Source organism: Coffea eugenioides, chromosome 6, assembly GCF_003713205.1.
Source record: "Coffea eugenioides isolate CCC68of chromosome 6, Ceug_1.0, whole genome shotgun sequence".
NCBI lineage: Eukaryota > Viridiplantae > Streptophyta > Magnoliopsida > Gentianales > Rubiaceae > Coffea > Coffea eugenioides.
In genome coordinates this window covers 35,859,262-35,877,984 of record NC_040040.1, presented here as the reverse complement: position 1 = coordinate 35,877,984, position 18,723 = coordinate 35,859,262, and the positions used below count along the sequence as shown (strand labels likewise).

Here is an 18,723-nt window from a genome sequence, read left to right as displayed (position 1 = left end):
CACTCTGATAATTATTTCAAGTTAATTCAACCAATAACTTACATATTAAGAACAATTTAACTAATTTTCTACCGTCAGTTAAAGTTTAAATTGTAAGTGGTAGTAAACTCTACAGTAGAGTCAAAAATAGAAATTACGTTGGTTTTTCTTTGTGCTGTAGAAAAAATTCTACAAAGTAAGTATAATTCCTAAAATTTTGTCTTGACAATTAATCAAATTCTAGGTAAACAAACTGCTAAATACAAATGTAATTTCCAGTTTGGAAGTTAAATAGAAACTGTTTGCTATCCTAATAAATCGTGCATCTAATTTTCTTGCCTTCTACCATGCCTTTTGTAATTTAAGTCAACCTATAAAGGTAAATGCATTTGTATGACTCAATAGAGAAACAAAATTTCAGACGAACTGAAAATGAATCTGAAAGGGTAAATGCAACCGGACAACTTGAAAATGGTTAAAAAAAGAAGACAATGGGTATACGAGATATGAGAACTATATTAAATCATTTTACATACTGTTATAAATTTAGCCCCCTCTTAAAAGACGTGCTGCCAGTGGTTCTTCAAGTGGAAGCTGAACACAATTATTTCACACGCACAATACAAGACACACAAGTCACTACTAGAGAACAAACTTCTCAACAATTTATTTTAATTCCCTTACACACATATTTAGGCCCTGAAAGAAGAAGCCCATTCTTCCAGATCATAGAAATGGAAGAGTAGCTGAAAGAAGGCCGATTCATTCTGCAGGTCCGAATATTCTGCAAGCAACATAAGGTGCTAGTGAAAAAGAAAGCAAGGTGACAAATGAAAGATGGGGAAGACAGAAGCTGCCGAGACTCGAAATGCATGCAGAAATGGGAAAGTGCATTTGCTAAAGATTTGACACGAAAAAGCTTTCTAAATCTATTACCCATTTCTGCAGATAATGGAATAACGCCTACCATATGGGAATAGATAAACCCTCTATCAAACGAAAAAAGATTTTTTTTTTTTAAAAAGCAACGCAAAAATTAATATCTTCAAAGATTTTGAAATGTTCAAAACATGTTAAGACTTACAGTAGCGCACTATCTTCCATCTTTGGTTATCCCCTTTCTTCCATTCCCATAGAACAATAACGGTGCCGTCATGTACACCACCATGATTTTTATCGCCATTGAAAGCATCCACGTTCAGGCGAATATTGTTCACCATTCTAATTGTTCTGAAGGTATCACCCAAGTCCCTGCTCTCGGTCCACAAGATTGACTCATCAAGAACATCAGGATTGTAAGGGATTAGCTGCACCTGTTGGCAAAGATTGAAATGTTGAATATATCTTGGCACAAACAGTCACGTAATAATTTTCCTAGTAGACTTTCATTAAATATCCTCAACAAGTCAAACAATTAATTCCCAAGCTTATCATGCACTCAGGGAAAGAGGGTAGAAGTCCCTAGGAGATTAGGTATGCGAATGCACGAGATCCAAAGCCAAAACAAAGCATAGAACCATACAAATGAATCCCTAGACCTTCAAGAATCTAGCATATTACTACTACTTTTGCAGGACTAAAACCGTCTTATAAAATAACATGGAAAATAAATGAACTTCACTTTTACCAACACCGTACAGCTACGACTATTTTGGGCAATCTCAACTTAACACTTGAAAAATTGTAGTAAAGTTGTGGACAAGTGACTGATGGCCTTTCACAACATAAACAATACGAACAAAAAAGGAGATAGTACCAACTAAATGACCACCTAAACTTACCATCATGTGTGAATAGGCTAAGAAAAAGGTACTAACTCTGACAATTCTACTAAATATGATGCTAAAGATGGTGAATTTCTGAAGACATATATGAGAACAAAGAAGAAATGCATGGGATCACTTAGAAAAAAAGTTCTATAAGAATATGGTTACAAAATTAAGCAAAAAGATCAAAGAGCAGAAATGCTAGAGCCCAGACCAATGATGTTTATTTCTGACGTTTTCTTCTCTCTTTCTTTGTGCTCTTTGTTATAAAAGTCAAATATCAGATGTCCAGTTTTGTAAGGTGTACATTCAATAAAATCAAGAAAATGTATTGCAATCAGCAAGAATGTCTAAGGTGTTGAAAAGAAATAAAGCAGTAACCACAAGATATAGTCCTCCATTAACTCTCTTGAAAACCTTGTTTATACATTTGTCTTTATGCAGGTTTTGCAGGTAACTATTCCTGTGTATGTCTCTAAGGCGACGTTTATTTGGCGCTTTGACAGATGCAAAACTGGTAGCTTGACATAGCTAGTACGTCTAGATTAAAACCGATCACACTCCTCAATTCATGAATGGTAAAATCCATTGCCAGTCAAAATGGATCAGCAAAGATGGCTAAGTAATCCATAGAAAATCAATGATATCACTCTTTCTGCTTGACACTTGTACCACTAAAGGCATGAAACAAACCATCACAGAGCACATATATCAAGAAGGTATTAAATGCTCAAGGCATGCCATACTGAAGTGCCACGTGGTGCACTAATACCAATCACATCCCACCAAGCAGCGTGGGTCCTCCATGTCTAGTACTCACCACACAAGGACTGCCATTAATGGGATATGATTGGTTTTGGTGCACCACATGACATGCCACTTGGGTACCTTGACCATCTAATACTTTTCCCAAATATATCCAGCTTACACTAGAATAATACAATATGAGATGCCATCCATGCCAGCTCAAGTTAGTTTGCCAAATCCATAGTTTACATAAGAATTACTGCAGCTGAACCCTTGAGCATGTTTAAGGAGTTAACTTGAGTAGGGTGTCTACAGAAACAGTTCAAAAGATTAAGATCTGACTCTAAACCCACACACACATGTAAGGGGCTGATCTTTACATGCACTAATAGGTACAATTCTTCATTACCAAACACTTTTAGATGCATGTCACTTGATTTATACAGAATTCTGTATTCCTCATGTAAACATAGCATGCATCTAACCTTCCTTGATTAAAAGACACTTAAAACGGTCAGTGCATAGACAAATATAAGCGTGTTTCAATCTGTCTGAGTGTGGCTGTGAAGTGTATTCAAACTTCTTATCATAAAATATAAAGTTAGAATGGAAAGAAAGGTTTTGGCATCCTCACAATACTGGACTTTCATCCCAATCTAATTCCTCCACAAGCTTGAGCATTACCAACCTAAATGAGGAGTTTCAACAAGTCAGGTTATTAAACCTGAGGTATGATCATTAACGCTTCCTAAAATCTTGATTCTCCATGTTGGGTTCTCTTCTCTGCAAAGAATTCAGGCTTCTTACATAGACAGAGATAACTATCTCTTATACTCCATCCTGCAAGGCATTATCTCTTTTCATAGATCCCAACATTCCTCGTTTCCAATGGAAATCTTTTGTGCCTCTCATACCCTCAATACTGCCTTTCTCCTTTGGATGGGTTTATCTATTTTCCTTTTTAATTCCTTCAACACTTGTTAGAGTAAGCAAAGAAAAGTTTAAGTTGAATGAAGAAAATACAACATTTGACGAGTGGGGAGGGTTGGGTTGGGAGACCCTAGGTTCAAGATCTCCCACTTACAAAAAATAAATAAATAAGCATTTGACAAAATAGAAGCTCCTTGCATAGAGTCCATAAGAAAGTCTGGCAACTAGAAAAAAAAAATTATCCCATTTTAGTTAGAACTAGTTGTAGGCTAGAATTGGCTCAAAAAATCCCTAATACCCAAATTCAAGAGAGAGTCAAAATCAGGCATTAGTTTTTTGAAGGTAATTATTTAACAAAATAAAACTTTCTATTAAGTCCCAAACACTTGTTAAGGAACAAAGAACCACCATTCCATCAAAGAGCTAGATCTAGCCAACTTAAGCGCCTCACATGCCATGCGATGAGAAGCTTAGTGCTCTGCAGATGGGTGGCAACATAATCATCCATAGCATTGCAGAACTATAATAAAATCAGTTTGGATTCTTAACCAAATAAAAAAATTTTGAACTTCATGGTTGATAGTGATGCTCAACGCCAACACAAGGATAACTATCACTAGAATCAAACATTCACCTAACTTGGCACTATGTAATGCTGTACTAAATCATAATTTTAAAACAATGAGTTGAGCTTCAGATAATTCTATAACACTTTTGGAAGCCTTCAAGTACCTTTACATAATTTACAAGCTTCATCCCTCCCAAGTTATGACTTTGCTAATTTTCATCATCATTTTCACTTGACTATATGCCAATATCTCCATTCTCTACAGGTATGAATGTGGTTTTAGTGGAAAAGAATTGTTACTTTATTGAACCTCTGAATTATCTACTGAAGCTACAATTTTTTACTTTTTAACTCACCTTGCTAACCATCTTCTACAGGTTAGGCCTATTACCAGGACCAAAGTCAAACTATTTAAGAATAGATTTTGAGCTTTGTAGGTCACAGAATACTGATTATTTATATTTGACTGCAATAGATTCTTTGTAGGTTTACTACAACAGCTAATCAAAACTTTCAAGAGGGAAACAATGCAATCAAAAGTTCTTTTCAATATGCTTCACACATCTTCATCTGAAATTGTACAAAGACAGAAAGCAGCAGAACATACAGGTTGAGTAGCCCCAATAGAGTGCTTCATGGCCTGGCCAGTGGCTTTGTTGACCAGTGCAAAACTGGGAAATCCCTCTTCATCCTTCACCTTGGTGCTATACTTCTCATCCTTGATCCAGTGCTGCAAAAATCCATGTCCACACCACAATCACAACCGTTAAAAAAAAAAACTAATAACTGATCAACCACCTCTCTCAACCTAAAATTACAATTAAAAGGAACAACATTTTACCAAATCCCTCCTGAAACTCTCTCTCTCTCTCTCTCTCTCTCTCTCTCTTCCAAGGGGATGAAAAATGGACAATGATCAAATTCTCCTTAACAAAGACCGAAGACACTAAATAATATTCAGTCCGCCTATCTTAGAACTCCAAATAAGCTAATTTAGACAAAAAAGAGTTATCCTAAGGCATTAAAATTCAAAAAGCAAAACTCACCTGAAAAGGGTCAGATGTATTAGAAGGAGCAAGGATAACCTTTCCATCACGGATGGTAAGAGAATAATTAGGCTCTGCCTTAGTGTAAACTCTGACAGAAGGCTTATCAGCGATCTTTGAGTGATGGGTGTGATGGTGGAAAACAGAAGGCATGTGGGGATGAAAGGAGTGATGGGAAACATGCTCAACAACAGGTGGTGGTGGTGGTGGTGGATCGTTGCGGAAATCTGGGGGATGTGGTCCTCCGGCACCTCCTCCATGGTGAACATGGGTCACTTGCGGTGGCGGCGGCGGCTCGTTTGCATAGTAAGGGGCTGGATGCGGATGGTGGACTACTGGTGGTGGCGGTGGCGGCGGCTCGTTTTCATAGTAGGGAGGTGGATGTGGCCGTGCTGCGGGTGGGTACACTTCTTCTTCCGGACCTGGGCGGTGGGGGTGGTGGTGGTGGTGGGTGTTATGGCCACGAGGAAAATCCATGGAATCTGGTGCCGATCAGTTTACTCTGGAGCGGTGGCGAAATAAGTGACGGGTGAAGTGTCTGTACAGTCAAACAGTAGATAAATAGGAGGAAAAATCAAAGGATGGAGCTGGTGTCGGTGGCTAATTACTTAGAATATCGGTGGAAAAAAAAAAAGTCGAACATATATGAATCTGATAAGGGTGCGCATAAAACTATGGCTGTCGAGTTGTGCCAGCCCGGCAGCAAAAGAGGTTTTTTTTTTTTTTTTAAGTCTGACATTAGCTCAGCAGCCAGTGAATTTAAAAAAAAAAAAAAATTTGTTTCGTGCTGCGTATAAAACTATGGCTGTCGAATTGTGTCAGCCCAGCAGCAAAACAGGTTTTTTTTTTTTTTTAAATCTGACATTAGCTCAGCAGCCAGCGAAATTTTAAAAAAAAAAAAAATTTGTTTCGTGCTACCGCATTGACAAGGCCCGGAAGCGTTTAAAAAAAAAAAATTTTACTGCTGCCGGATAGAAGTAAGTATATCCATCTGCTTTGTCCACTAAGGCTTCATAGTTCTTCTGGATTCCTACAGACAGAGCATATATCCACTTTGAGCAATAACTACCAAGAGCCTATGATATATATTGAAGTTGATATTTGAAAAAAAAAAAAAAAATCAAGAGCCTATGAAGCATATAGTCAAATGTTTGACTTCATATTTTTTGGTCCCTTATGTTTTAAATAATTATATTTTAAATGAAATAAAATGTGAATTAGATTAAATGCATAAAAATGTGTTCTAAATCTCATTAAAATCCTTAAAAGTAATCCACATTGTCAAAATATTAGCCTAAAGAGCATATTTTCGTTGAATTAATTACCAACAAATGATAACCCATAAATCATATATAAAAGAAAATTTTAATTTGAATATATAATAACTTTAGTTGTAAATAGTATAACACAAATCGTTATACAACTTGTGAATATGAGTTTCAATCGGTTATGATCAGGCATTATGATTATAATAACAAATAAAAGTGATTACCAATATAAAGGACTCACATGAATTTTTAAAAAAAATTCTTGCCATTTCTTCTTGTCTTTCCTTCATATTAAATCAAATATTTCAATAATAAATTTAATGTATTTATATTTATGTTCATCTTAAATTGATAATTTTATTTTATAATTTAAATAATTATAAAATCTTTATTTCAATTGAAACTTAATTGACAACTAGTTGAAATGCCAAACAAAGAAAAAGAAAAAGAAAATTGATTATAGTTGTTTCAACTCAATGACATATAGTTGTTTGATTATATTTGATTATATAAACAGTTAATTATATTTGATAAAGTAAAACAGTTAATTAAATATTTTAAAATTTTTTAAAATGCCCTTCTCTCTCCCCAGAGCAACTAAAGTTGTATACTAATTACTTTAATACAAACACCTATTCCAATCACATTTATCTTTTTAGTTATTTTTTATTTCACATATATTGTATCAGAAAAAATGTTACTTCAATATTTCAAAATTTTTCAAAAATAGTTGTCTATTTTAGGCACAGGGTTCCTACATCTTTAGTCCAGTGCTCAGTATTATGAGCGTTTAAACTGACATATTATTCAACTAGCATCATTAATTGCAACAAAGTCTTGACTCTTACATCTTATCTGTACTCTGTTGATGAATGCCCACTGAGTTTGTTGTCCTAGTATTGCTATTGGTTATCGTCTATTTCTAGTGGAAATTGGCATGCCGTGACCTTGTTCATGACAAGCAGACCCGAATTAGGTTCACAATTTCAATATTTTCTGAGTCAAGTATGAACTTCATATTTATCAACCCAAAATTGAAAGTAGTACTAATTATATAACTCAAGGATGAGATTGTTAAAGTGTGATTAAGATGGCCCGATTGACAAGCCTAGTTGTAGCATAAATTCCGGGATTTGGGGATGTCTAACAGAATGAAACATGCACAAGGCCACTGGCCAACCTATGGTTAGGATGTATAGTGGAAGGGTAACTAGTGACACATGCGCATTCACAACTAGGCTCCTATCAATTGTATCAGAGAGAATTTCTCTCCATCATACTCTCATAAAATTAATTTGAAATTTATTTTTGAAAATCAACACCATTCATAATATATTCCATCCCTTGTGTTAGTTATATATAAAATTTTGTGTTAGCAATTTACGAAATTTCACTAAACCTTAATTTGGTGTGATTTTGGATGCTTAAATTGCTCTCCTTACTTTTAGAATACTTGTGTTGAATTTTATCTAAAAGTCTCGAGGTCAAAGTGAAAAGTATATGGAATATCTTGAAATTCTAGACGTGCATGTTTTGGCTAGTTGAATCTACTAAGTTTAAATCTATTGTGATTGTGAATCTTGCCTCAGGGTTTGGTAGCGATCAAGGTTATCATCCAAAGAGTTGACATTTAACCTATTGATATCGGTGAGTGTTCCTTGCATGTTGTGTTTCAAATGACCAAACACTTTTCAATGATTGTTAAATGGATTTTCAATAGGCGAGTGTGTACTTTATCGCATTCGACGTAGGTGAATGTGAATTTTCAATGATCAAATGATTGAATGTTCTTGTGCATTAATGTAAGTCTTTGGCTGAACTGGGTCCTTACCCTTCGTTGCCAGTCGACTCAAGCCAGAAGCGGACTCGATTGGGCAACTGGTGATCCTGGGACAGTGTTTGGTATATTCGAATATGACCACGAAATCTGGTGGAGTACTGATCAGTGAATGAAATGCAATGAATGAAATGATTGACTGAATGAAATGATCACCGTTGGAGTTTTATTTCAAATGTTTTCACATGTTGGAGGTATAAGGGAGAAACGGTCGGAGACTAAATGACTGAATGACTGAATGAATGAATGGCTCCAAGTGAGCACGTATCCTTCCAATAATTGAATGTTTGTTTCTTGAATGACTGTTTATTACTATGCAAAGTGTGAAATTTATTAAATGTAATACTTTCATGTTTTATCTACTTGATTGCTTGTTTGGGAACTTCACTGGACTTTTAACTCATTCCTTTAATTTTGTTTTCCTTACAGGAGTGGAGGCTAGAGCAAGTAAGCGTGAAATATCGTGAATAATCTTGATGTACTAGTACTTTTGTAGATGAAATGTATTTGGGATTTTTGGTAATGAAATCATATGTCTCACTTTTGGGTTGTAAATTAAGTTGGAATTCTTGGATGAATGGAACTTTTTATATTAATCTAGAGGTGTGAAAGATTATTTCAAGAATATTAGTGAGTGACTCCTGGCGAGAATTGAGTAAGCGGTCGGCCGAATCCTTTGGTTCGCCTTAGGGGGAGGTGGGGTCGTCACAGGTGGTATCACAGTTTAGGTTTGAATTGACCTGAGCAGATTGAGTGAGTGTAGTGTGATGGTTTAAGTGCGAGTGTTTAAGTGTAAAATGGTAAGTGTTAGGTAGTGAATCTTGCTTTATTTGCCTAAATTCTTTATTGTCCTAATGCTTGGCTGCATAAGTCGATTGGAGTGAATCTTCTCGATTCTTAATTGTAATTGTGGGAGATGCCCAATTCTCACTGGCCAACCTTGGACTCGAGCTGACATGAGCTTGGTCGAGCTCCTTGGTGAACCATGAGAAAACATAAGCTTGACCTATTGAGAGGTCTTGCTTGGCATACTCGAGCAGTATCGCCTCAAACAAGCGACAGGCGGGCCCGGTACAGGGGTATGTAACGGTGAACGGGGACAGGTGGTATCACAGTTTAGGTTTGAATTGACCTGAGCGGATTGAGTGAGTGTAGTGTGATGGTTTAAGTGCGAGTGTTTAAGTATAAAATCGTAAGTGTTAAGTAGTGAATCTTGCTTTATTTGCCTAAATTCTTTATTGTCCTAATGCTATGGCTGCATAAGTCGATTGGAGTGAATCTTCTCGATTCTTAATTGTAATCGTGGGAGATGCCCAATTCTCACTGGCCAACCTTGGACTCGAGCTGGCATGAGCTTGGTCGAACTCCTTGGTGAACCATGAGAAAACATAAGCTTGACCTATTGAGAGATCTTGCTTGGCATACTCGAGCAGTATCGTCTCAAACAAGCGACAGGCGGGCCCGGTACAGGGGTATGTAACGGTGAACGGGGACAGGTTAAGTGAAGTTCTACAGACTGTAACCTACCTAATTGACGGAGTGTCAATTCGTGGAGGTTCTTGGTCGTGCAAGTGGAAAATAGCTCCTGAGAGCTCCTATATCCTTGAATTGTTTCTGTTTACTATTCTTGCTCGAATTGTCATTTACTTGAAAATTATTGTTTTACTTGTTAATTGGGATTGTTATTTGGACAACGTGCTTGCATGAGTGTTCTTGGCCTCACGAGCGATTGCTCACCCCGTAGATTTGTTTTCCTTAACAGGTATGGACATGGAGTGAAACTCGAAAAAACCCTTTGGATGTACTTTCAATTAGGGTTTTAAATGTAATTGACTAGACATTGTGGTTGTTGTATATTTTGGGAATTGATGTATCTTTTGGGAACCTAATGTAAGAATTGGATAACTGATGTATCTTGAACTCGTAGTGTAAGACTTGGATATTCGATTATGGAAGCGACTTTTCTTTATTAGACTTGTATTATTTGTTATGTATCGTTAAGCTTGAATCGAATTGTCTTGAGTTCTGATGAGAGCTGGGCAGGCGTCTCGCGGATACCCTTTGGTTCGCCTTAGGGAGAAGTGGGGGTGTCACACTGATTGCTTGTTTGAGAATCTCACTGGGCTTTTAACTCATTCCTTTAGTTTTATTTGCCTTACAGGAGTGGAGGCCAGAGCAAGTAAGCGTGAAATAGTGTGAATAATCTTCATGTACTAGTACTTTTGTAGATGAAATGTATTTGGGATCTTTGTTAATGAAATCTTATGTTTCATTTTTGGGTTGTAAATTAAGTTGGAATTCTTGGATGAATAGAACTTTTTATATTAATCTAGAGGTGTGAAAGACTATTTAAAGAATGTTAGTGAGTGAGTCCTGACAAGAGTTGGGCAGGTGGTCCGCTGAACCCCTTGGTTCACTTTAAGGGGAGGTGGGCTATCACAATTTTGCATAGTATCAAATCTGAAAAAATAATTGATAATTGCAATTATTATTTGACTGATAATTGTGATTATAATTGATGCTATATATTTTTTTTAAAAATCATATCAAATAAGAAATAATAGTGGTCACAATGGGAGCACCTACAAGATAGTGAAAAAGACAGGGATAAAGTGGCAGTTGGAGGAGTTTTTTTATTTAATTTATGGTATAATCCAATAACATAGTATGCAACGGAAGAATATTATGGTGAATATAAAATAGGAAAATACTACAATATAAAATTTGACTGCTGAAAAATTTAGGAAACTTGGAGGTAATTTGGGAAGAAAAATATGCACATGAGTTGGCCAAAATTAAAAGTACAAAACATAATTCATTTAGTGGGCAAAATGTGTATTTTTGAAGTATAGGGTGGTAAAGTGTCATCGCCCCATAGGTTCAGGGCGTCAAAGTGCTATTAACCCTATGTTTATTCATTATTGCATATGTTTTCACATTAACTTCATCTACTTTTTTAATTGCATATTCTCTCAAGGAAAATGTTTTCAAAATTTTTTGACAAGCATTCAATTGATAGATAGTATGGGGACTACATGTATACTTTACTTTCTCTCTTCTCTTACTTCCCTTTAAACTATTTTTTCCTTCTCTCTAAAATACTTTCAATCAAAATCTCCTCCATCTCTCCCACAGAACAAAAACCAAATCTAGTCTTAGGGAGTAAAATTTTATCTCTCTTGCATTTCTCTCGGAGAGGCTAAAATGTTATTAAAAAAATGTCAATTCAAAGAAGGTAAGCGAGATTTTAGAAATCTTAGTAGCACTAAGTGATATTATAAGAAATTTCAAGGAAGGTTTCTGAAATTATCCCGTTGATATATACACAAGGGTTAAATCCACTAAGCTCCTCCCTCTGACAATCTTTATGATTTTCACTTTCTCTTTGTTTGGATAGAGTGTTATTTGAAATAATTACTGTAACACTTTTTGTGATGTAATGTATGTGAGATAAAAAAATGGTTGGAAATATAAAAAGATGGATTGGAAAATATGTTTATGATGCAAGCGAAATATTATTTGGAGAAATATGCTATCCAAACACTCCTTTAAGTGAAATAAGGCACTTTGCCCTTTTTGTCAAGTTAAATCGACTTTGACCGTCAAAAAATGGCCAAAGCTTCAGCTGTGCCTCATTTCTAATTTTTTTCACTGCTCTTCTCATGATACAAGCTTTCGCCTCATCACCTATTTTGGTGCTGCAATTTTTTCTTTTTTTCCTTTTTCTTTTGGAAAGTGAAGAATTAAGTCCCAATATTCCACTTCTATTTTTTTTCAAAAAAAACCATCTCATAAAAGTTGATACATTCGATGACACCTTGTTATTATTTAAGGTATGCCTTCTCAATTTTTGAACATCAACAAGTGGAAGTGAGATGTAAATGTAATAAAATATCTCCCATATGTATGCCAAGGACATATTAAAATTTAGAGAATTGTAGGGTATTCATTTTTTATAATTTTTTCATAAGTCCTTTTAGTGTTGACAAAATGATGTTATTTTATATTTGTCAATAGATTCCAAAAGTATGTGATCTTTTCAAATGGTTGCATCCATTCTTAACTCTGTGTGTGTCATACATACGTACATATATATGCACACACACCTACATAAATATGTGTATATATATATATATATGTGGATCTCTTGTTCGGTTATTATTTTTACTAATTGTCAATTAAGGGCATTGATTTTTTTTAAGCAAATCATTAGAGTGATCATTAGTTAAGGAGGAAAGTAGAACAAAATTAACATTTAAGAGCAAAAGTGCAAATCACCAAACTTTTAATTGGCTTAGCGCATTTAATCCTACATATAATAATGAAGAATTCCAAATTTAAAATTTGATACTATAAATCTAGATCCTTTGAGTAATACAAAACAATAAAAAAAAAAAAGACAAGTTTAACCATCTCGCCAAGAAGATCAAAATTGTCAAGGTCTATTCTTTTTTTTTAAGTGAAAGATTTTAAATCTAAAATCTCTTAATTTTATAATCCTTCCTACGTGCCGCTTAATCCAACCCTTCCTCGTCAGAGGCCTACCTAACTGTTGACAAGAGTAGTGGACTAAAGAAAAGATGTGAGGATTTAACGTGCCTTGTTATGGCAATTATGTTCCAGGAGAAGAAATCCACATTTTCTTACCCTTCTCTTCGTCTTTTCGTCTAAATGCCATTTTCTTCCCCATTAAGTCTACGAAATGAAAGATTTTTCTCGATGAAAACGTGGATAGCATTTTCTTCTTCACTAAGATTTAAGTCCAATAGTCCTTGGCCTTCATATAATCATATGGGAAAAGAATGGCTGAGAGTCAAAAGTGAAGACGTAGACAAGTCTCAAGAGCGAGCATCTATGACGTGGGCGATTCCATCCGCGTCATTGTCAACCATCCTCTACCTGGCGGTGAGGGCACAGCAAGCAAGCCTGATCATTTATTTGCTCTTTGCCCTTCCCGGTCAAACCTCAAGATTCCTCCACGTAATTAAATTGCTTGAAGTCGAAGTTGAAGTTGATTGTTTCTCGCTTCAATTCTACAAGACAAAAACAAATAAAAAAATTAAAAGAACAAAAACAATTGAAATACGTGTCCTGATGAGGTGGTATATCATACTAAATGGTTTTCACACCTAATACGGCATAATTATAGAAAACAGAAATTGAACTACATTCCATTAGTTGTTCTATGGTTAAATGGCGTTTCAAGATTATTGATGCTAGTGTTTTGAGTAATCCAGATCTTGCCACGATTTCTGGTACAAGAGCCCAAACAAATTTGTTCACGGAATTGTAAATTCTAGAAGGGTTGGGTTAATCCTAGTCGCTCATTTACACTACTTGAAATACGGTCCAACTTTTATTGACTCGGTTCGAATGAACAAGCCAAGACAAGGTTTTTGTTGTTTTTATTGTTAAAATTAGGGATGACAATAAAAGTGGATGGTCTCATACGATTCAATAGAGTGGGAGAAGTGTAAGATTGGGGGGATTTTTCTCCACCCACTTTAAACAAGGCAGGGATAGGGGAGGACATTCTCACGCCGTCCCGCCTTAATTTAATATTATATATATATATAATATAATTATAACATGTAATATCAAATGAATAATATGAAATTTTCTTGTGATAATATATGACAATTTTTTGTTTTTTTATGTTAGTTTACTTTTTCTTTTCTTTTTTGGTTATGGCATGTTGCTTATTAAAAAATAATTATAATTGATTTAGGATTCAGTTTATATCAAACAAAGAGAAATGGATTCACAAGGGCTCTGTTTGGATCTCCTGTTTTTAGAGTGTTTTTCAAAAACTAGTTTTTCAAATACAATAAAAGTTACAACAAAGTACTCTAAAAGATAATTTAAAAATTATTTTAAATTATTTTAAAATTTTACCAAATATCTCATAATAAAGTGCCAATAAAAATATTTCAAAATATACTCTAAAAACTCTGCTACAGCAAAGTTTTTCAAAAACACCCCCAAAAACAATTTTTAAACTTTATCTCAAGTTAAATTTTTTTGTTGAAATTTCAAAAGAATGAGTAATAAATCTAGTATTAGTGTTACACATATATACAAATAAAGCCACATTAAAAAAAAATAGTAATAAGGCGAGGTGAGGGCACCCTGAGGGATAGCTAGTAGAGTAGAGCGGGGATGGGGTAGAGAGATATGGGGTGGAGGATAGGAGGAGCATTTAAGTGATGGGGGAATCGATTCTGTTGGACAAATTTCTTGGTATATTGGTAAAAAAAAGTTGAAAAAAAAGTTGGGTAGAGGGGGTTTTCTTGTTATATGACTACCACGGGCCTTTTTTTTTAATATGAAATAGACACGGCAAGCTGATTATTTATTTTGAGGTCCTTGCCACACAGTAGGGACTATTTTACAAATAAGGTCCGCCGTGTCTCGTGGACATGACAGACCAACTTTTATTTACATTTAAAAATAAAAAACAGGAAAAAGGCAAACTTTAAAACTAGCCGTTGACCAATCATTGATCAATTAAACTTCACGAGTAGCTCGAAAGCTCGTTAGAGCTCGGCTCGATAAGGCTCGAGCTTGGCTCTTTAGTTGCGGTAAACGAGCCGAGCTCGAGCTAGAAATGTGCTCGTTTAGTTAACGAGCCGAGCTTACTCGGCTCATTTGATATCCGAGTAGCTCGTTAAACCTCGTTAATAAAGGGCATATTTGTTAGTTTAGAAGTCAAAAGTATAAAAATTGAAAATTATAGATTTTATTGAGGTTAATTTGCACGAGCTCGAGCTCGAGCTTGTACGAGTCGCATTTGACGAGTCGAGTTCAAACACATTTTAAAGCTCGTTTGCCTAACGAGCTCGAGTCGAGCTCGGCTCGAATTAAACTCGAGTCGAGTTCGACAGCCAAATACTCGGCTCGACTCGGTTCGATTAACAGCTCTAAGATCAATGGCTGGTGACTTTACACAATGAACCAGAGCGTACCGGTGTCATGTGAAAAGCACCTAAGTAGCTAAATATTGTACTGGGTATTCAATATAATCTTTTATGTGTGGTGCTTTCCCATTTCATTGTCTAACATATATAACCAATCTGCATCTTAGTCCCCTAAACAACTTCATTATTATAGTTCGTTTTCTTTTTTTATTTTATTTTGATTAATAAATTAGAAAACACTTCTGGTTCTCTTTTTTTTTTAATAATTTTGTACGACATTTTATTTACTTCATGTTTTGCCTCAAAAGTAGATGACAATCCAAACAAACCTACTAGTATTCCCAACTCTATAAGGCTGGTACACCCTCTTCTTGATATTTTGGCCTTGCATAAAAGTAAACAAATAATCATCATAATACAAATTGACTTTCCACAATTGCACCTGGCGGCGTAGAATTTTCTTTTCCGAGCAAAACACTTGCAAAGTAAAAGTAGTAAACCAGTGAGAATTAGGTAGACAAGGCTAGTACCACAGGCGCACAATGTGGACGCCTTCTATCAAACAGTCAACCGAATTTCCAGATCCCTTATTCCCGTGTTTAATCATATCATTATCATCATAATAGCAATTATCACCATTCATCCTCACGTAATCTCTTTCTTCCGTTTCCTCCTCTCAATAGAACGCTGAAAAAAACCAGAGAGGAATCAAGAGGAGGAAGCCATCACCAAGAAGTTGAATCTTCCAGTTATGGGTGTGATAAAGGCAGCAATTGCTGATGGGCTGTTGACTTTCATGTGGGTTTTTTGTGCTTCATCTTTGGGAGTACTAACTTCCTTGATTGCTGCTGCTCTTGGGGTGGCTACGACCCAGTGGTTAACTTCTCTGTTCATCACCACGGTGCTTGTTTTTGTTTTCTTGTTCGTTTTTTCAATCATTGGTGATGCCCTCGGTGGAGCCACTTTCAACCCCACCGCCACCGCCGCCTTTCATGCCGTCGGTCTTGGTGGCTCCAACTCTCTTTTCTCCGCCGCCCTCCGTTTCCCTGCCCAGGTTCATTTATTTATTCGTGTATTTGTTTTCTTTGCTTAATTTGAAGAATTTGAATTACTTGGTGCTTTGTTCTGTTATAATTGAATCCCATGTTAGTCCGGCAATTCCGAAAAAACGAATCACGATGGAAATTGGATTTTGATTAAACAGTTGTTAGCATGACTTGGGTTTTGTTTTTCATTTATTGCTTTTTTGGAAGAGAGTTTGTGGAACATATATAGCATATATATATATATTTCTAGCTCAGAAAGTGAAAGCTCGTTTTGATTGCTTTTGTGGGGAAACTGGATAGGCATAGTTGTTGGGTGAGAGCTTTGGGGATATTTTCTGGAAAAGTTGTTCCCAAAGCAGGAAGTTAAAGGTATGTTCTTTTCACCCAAAAGTAAAAATTTTCAATGGGGGGAAAAAAAAGAAAAGGTGCAAAGCAAATGGACCACTGGTAAAGACAAAAACAACAAAATTGGCGAATCAGAATAATGATGATATTAAACAAGAGTACGAGGGAATTTTTTAAGATGATTCAAACTGATTTTGGAAACTGACTTCTTAATTTGACAGGCAGCTGGTGCAGTGGGTGGTGCTCTTGCTATTAAGGAGTTTATGCCGGTGCAGTATAAACACATGCTGGGAGGACCTTCTTTGAAGGTTGACTTGCATACCGGTGCTATTGCTGAAGGGGTTTTGACGTTTACAATCACCTTTCTTGTACTCTTAATCGTCCTGAGGGGACCTAGTAGCCCACTTTTAAAAAATTGGTTGCTCTCCATGTCAACTGTTGCATTAGTGGTTGCAGGTTCTAGCTACACTGGCCCCTCCATGAATCCTGCCAATGTAAGTCTTGTTACTTGATTATTCCTATCGTTTAGTCTAAATTCGACAGCTAGCAGATTTGGAATTGATTTTTTCATCTGAACAAGGAACTTTTAGAGGAACCATGTCAAATACTTTAAATAGTGGTGCCACAACATAATGCTTTTGTTCTCCAACTTGATCTCTGGATTACTAGTGTGCTGATTTTCACAACTAGCTAGACTATAATATAGCCAGAGTGCCTCAAACTAATGGAACTGTAGAAGATAGCGAGAAACTATCAATGACCAAATATGTTCCTTTAGGATAAAAAATTCTGGTCTAGTTCTTTATCTTTAGATGCCAATGCTCTTCAGACTCCTCTAACCATGAAAATGCAGCTGCATCTGAAAACTATGAATTTTAGATTTCTGTAATTGTGTTTATGTAACTTGTGACAGAAGCCCTGCTGCAATTTGGGTGTTGTGTTTCTTGGTTATTAAATGAAATGTAAAGTATCATACTGTAAACATTGTGGAGTTTGAGTTTTAAACCAGGATATTCAGGGCTTGGAAATACTGAGAGAATTGAAACTGGCTTATGATTACATCTTGCTACCTTCAGTATAATTTAATCATAAACTTTAATCCCTTTTGAAAAAACTCTTTGCTGCATACTCCATTTTTTTTATCTTCCTTACTTTGCATGTACCTGATTGATTGCTTCTAGATGTTTATAAGCATCTACTGAAAGAGAGACAACTGTTCCTATTCTTTTAATGGGCAAGTTCATATAGAAGTCGACACTCCAATTCCTTTTTCTAAAAGCCTGTTTAATCCCCATGACATGAAGCGTCTGTGGCCTATAAACTGCATCATAACTTCCACATTCAGTGGTGGGGTTACTATGAACAACTTTTGGTAAGGCTCATTAAGGTGGAGGAACTTATAGACTATTCTTCATCCAATGGTTATAAAAGAGATTGAGAAGTTGTTGGATGAAAAGCCATTTAAGAGGGCTTCTGTATCTTGAACTGCAATTTGGCACTCTTTGAAGTTTAATACTAGAGTGAAGTTGCCAAAGCTTGGGGACTTTCAGCATAGTTCTTAATTCCTTTTATCTTGTTTTGTTTTATACATTTTGACAAGGTCACATTTTTAAATACTCTCAAAATCGTCCTGCAAATTGTACACTCAATGACTGGCACAACATTCGTTATAATTTTGCAGGCATTTGGGTGGGCGTATATAAATAACAGGCACAACACCTGGGAGCAGTTCTATGTCTATTGGATTTGCCCCTTTGCTGGGGCAATATTGGCTGCTTGGGTTTTCAAAGCTCTTTTTCCACCTCCCACAAAGGAAAAGAAAACTTAAAATAGGATGTCAAATTTAGGTGATTCATTGTCTAAAAAATTAGCTTTGTCAACTGTGCAAAGTTTTATCCTGTTTTAGTAGTTGCAAACTTCAGAGTTCATATGCCTAATCCATTTTCTACTGTTGAATATGTTCAGTTTACTGGACTGTCATATAGGATATTGGATTCTTGACATGATCATAATCAATGTAACTACTCATTGATACTTTGCTAGCTTAACTTCTATTTGCTTCTTCAGATGATGTGATTGTGTTAATCGGAGTGTGTCAAATGTTAATTTGGCTCCAAAACCTATGCTTTTGGCTTACCATGGGTTTATCTTCAATTCTAGACATTTCGTTGTTTCGTTAGTGTCAATTTGCATTACATCCAATCAACCCTAGACGAGGTTTGGTGCTGTCACGCTTTTACTTGAATTTGGGTTGAATATGATAGAAAGGAATTT

At 35.8% G+C, this 18,723-nt stretch overlaps 2 protein-coding genes across 2 annotated transcripts; one reads left to right on the top strand and one right to left on the bottom strand.

The window, feature by feature from the left end:
* Positions 1–444: 444 nt before the first annotated feature.
* LOC113774061 (ricin B-like lectin R40G3) lies at positions 445–5,627 on the bottom strand. The gene is made up of 4 exons (XM_027318634.1): positions 5,037–5,627; positions 4,598–4,720; positions 1,064–1,292; positions 445–763 (listed from the first exon to the last, which is right to left on the bottom strand). Coding segments are annotated over exons 1-4 (831 nt in total). The 5' UTR covers positions 5,514–5,627; the 3' UTR covers positions 445–761.
* Positions 5,628–15,367: 9,740 nt separating this feature from the next.
* LOC113775739 (aquaporin SIP1-1-like) lies at positions 15,368–18,520 on the top strand. The gene is made up of 3 exons (XM_027320734.1): positions 15,368–16,112; positions 16,671–16,943; positions 18,131–18,520. The coding sequence occupies exons 1-3, from the start codon at positions 15,810–15,812 to the stop codon at positions 18,275–18,277; spliced, it is 723 nt and encodes a 240-aa protein (XP_027176535.1). The 5' UTR covers positions 15,368–15,809; the 3' UTR covers positions 18,278–18,520.
* Positions 18,521–18,723: the final 203 nt, after the last annotated feature.

Coding starts and splice junctions, on each gene's coding strand:
- LOC113775739 (XM_027320734.1), top strand. CDS start 15,810: ATGGGTGTGATAAAGGCAGCAATTGCTGATGGGCTGTTGACTTTCATG. Junction 16,113..16,670: donor CCCTCCGTTTCCCTGCCCAG/GTTCATTTATTT, acceptor TTAATTTGACAG/GCAGCTGGTGCAGTGGGTGG. Junction 16,944..18,130: donor CCTCCATGAATCCTGCCAAT/GTAAGTCTTGTT, acceptor ATAATTTTGCAG/GCATTTGGGTGGGCGTATAT.
- LOC113774061 (XM_027318634.1), bottom strand. CDS start 5,513: ATGGATTTTCCTCGTGGCCATAACACCCACCACCACCACCACCCCCAC. Junction 4,721..5,036: donor ATACATCTGACCCTTTTCAG/GTGAGTTTTGCT, acceptor GGATTTTTGCAG/CACTGGATCAAGGATGAGAA. Junction 1,293..4,597: donor CTATTGGGGCTACTCAACCT/GTATGTTCTGCT, acceptor CTTTGCCAACAG/GTGCAGCTAATCCCTTACAA.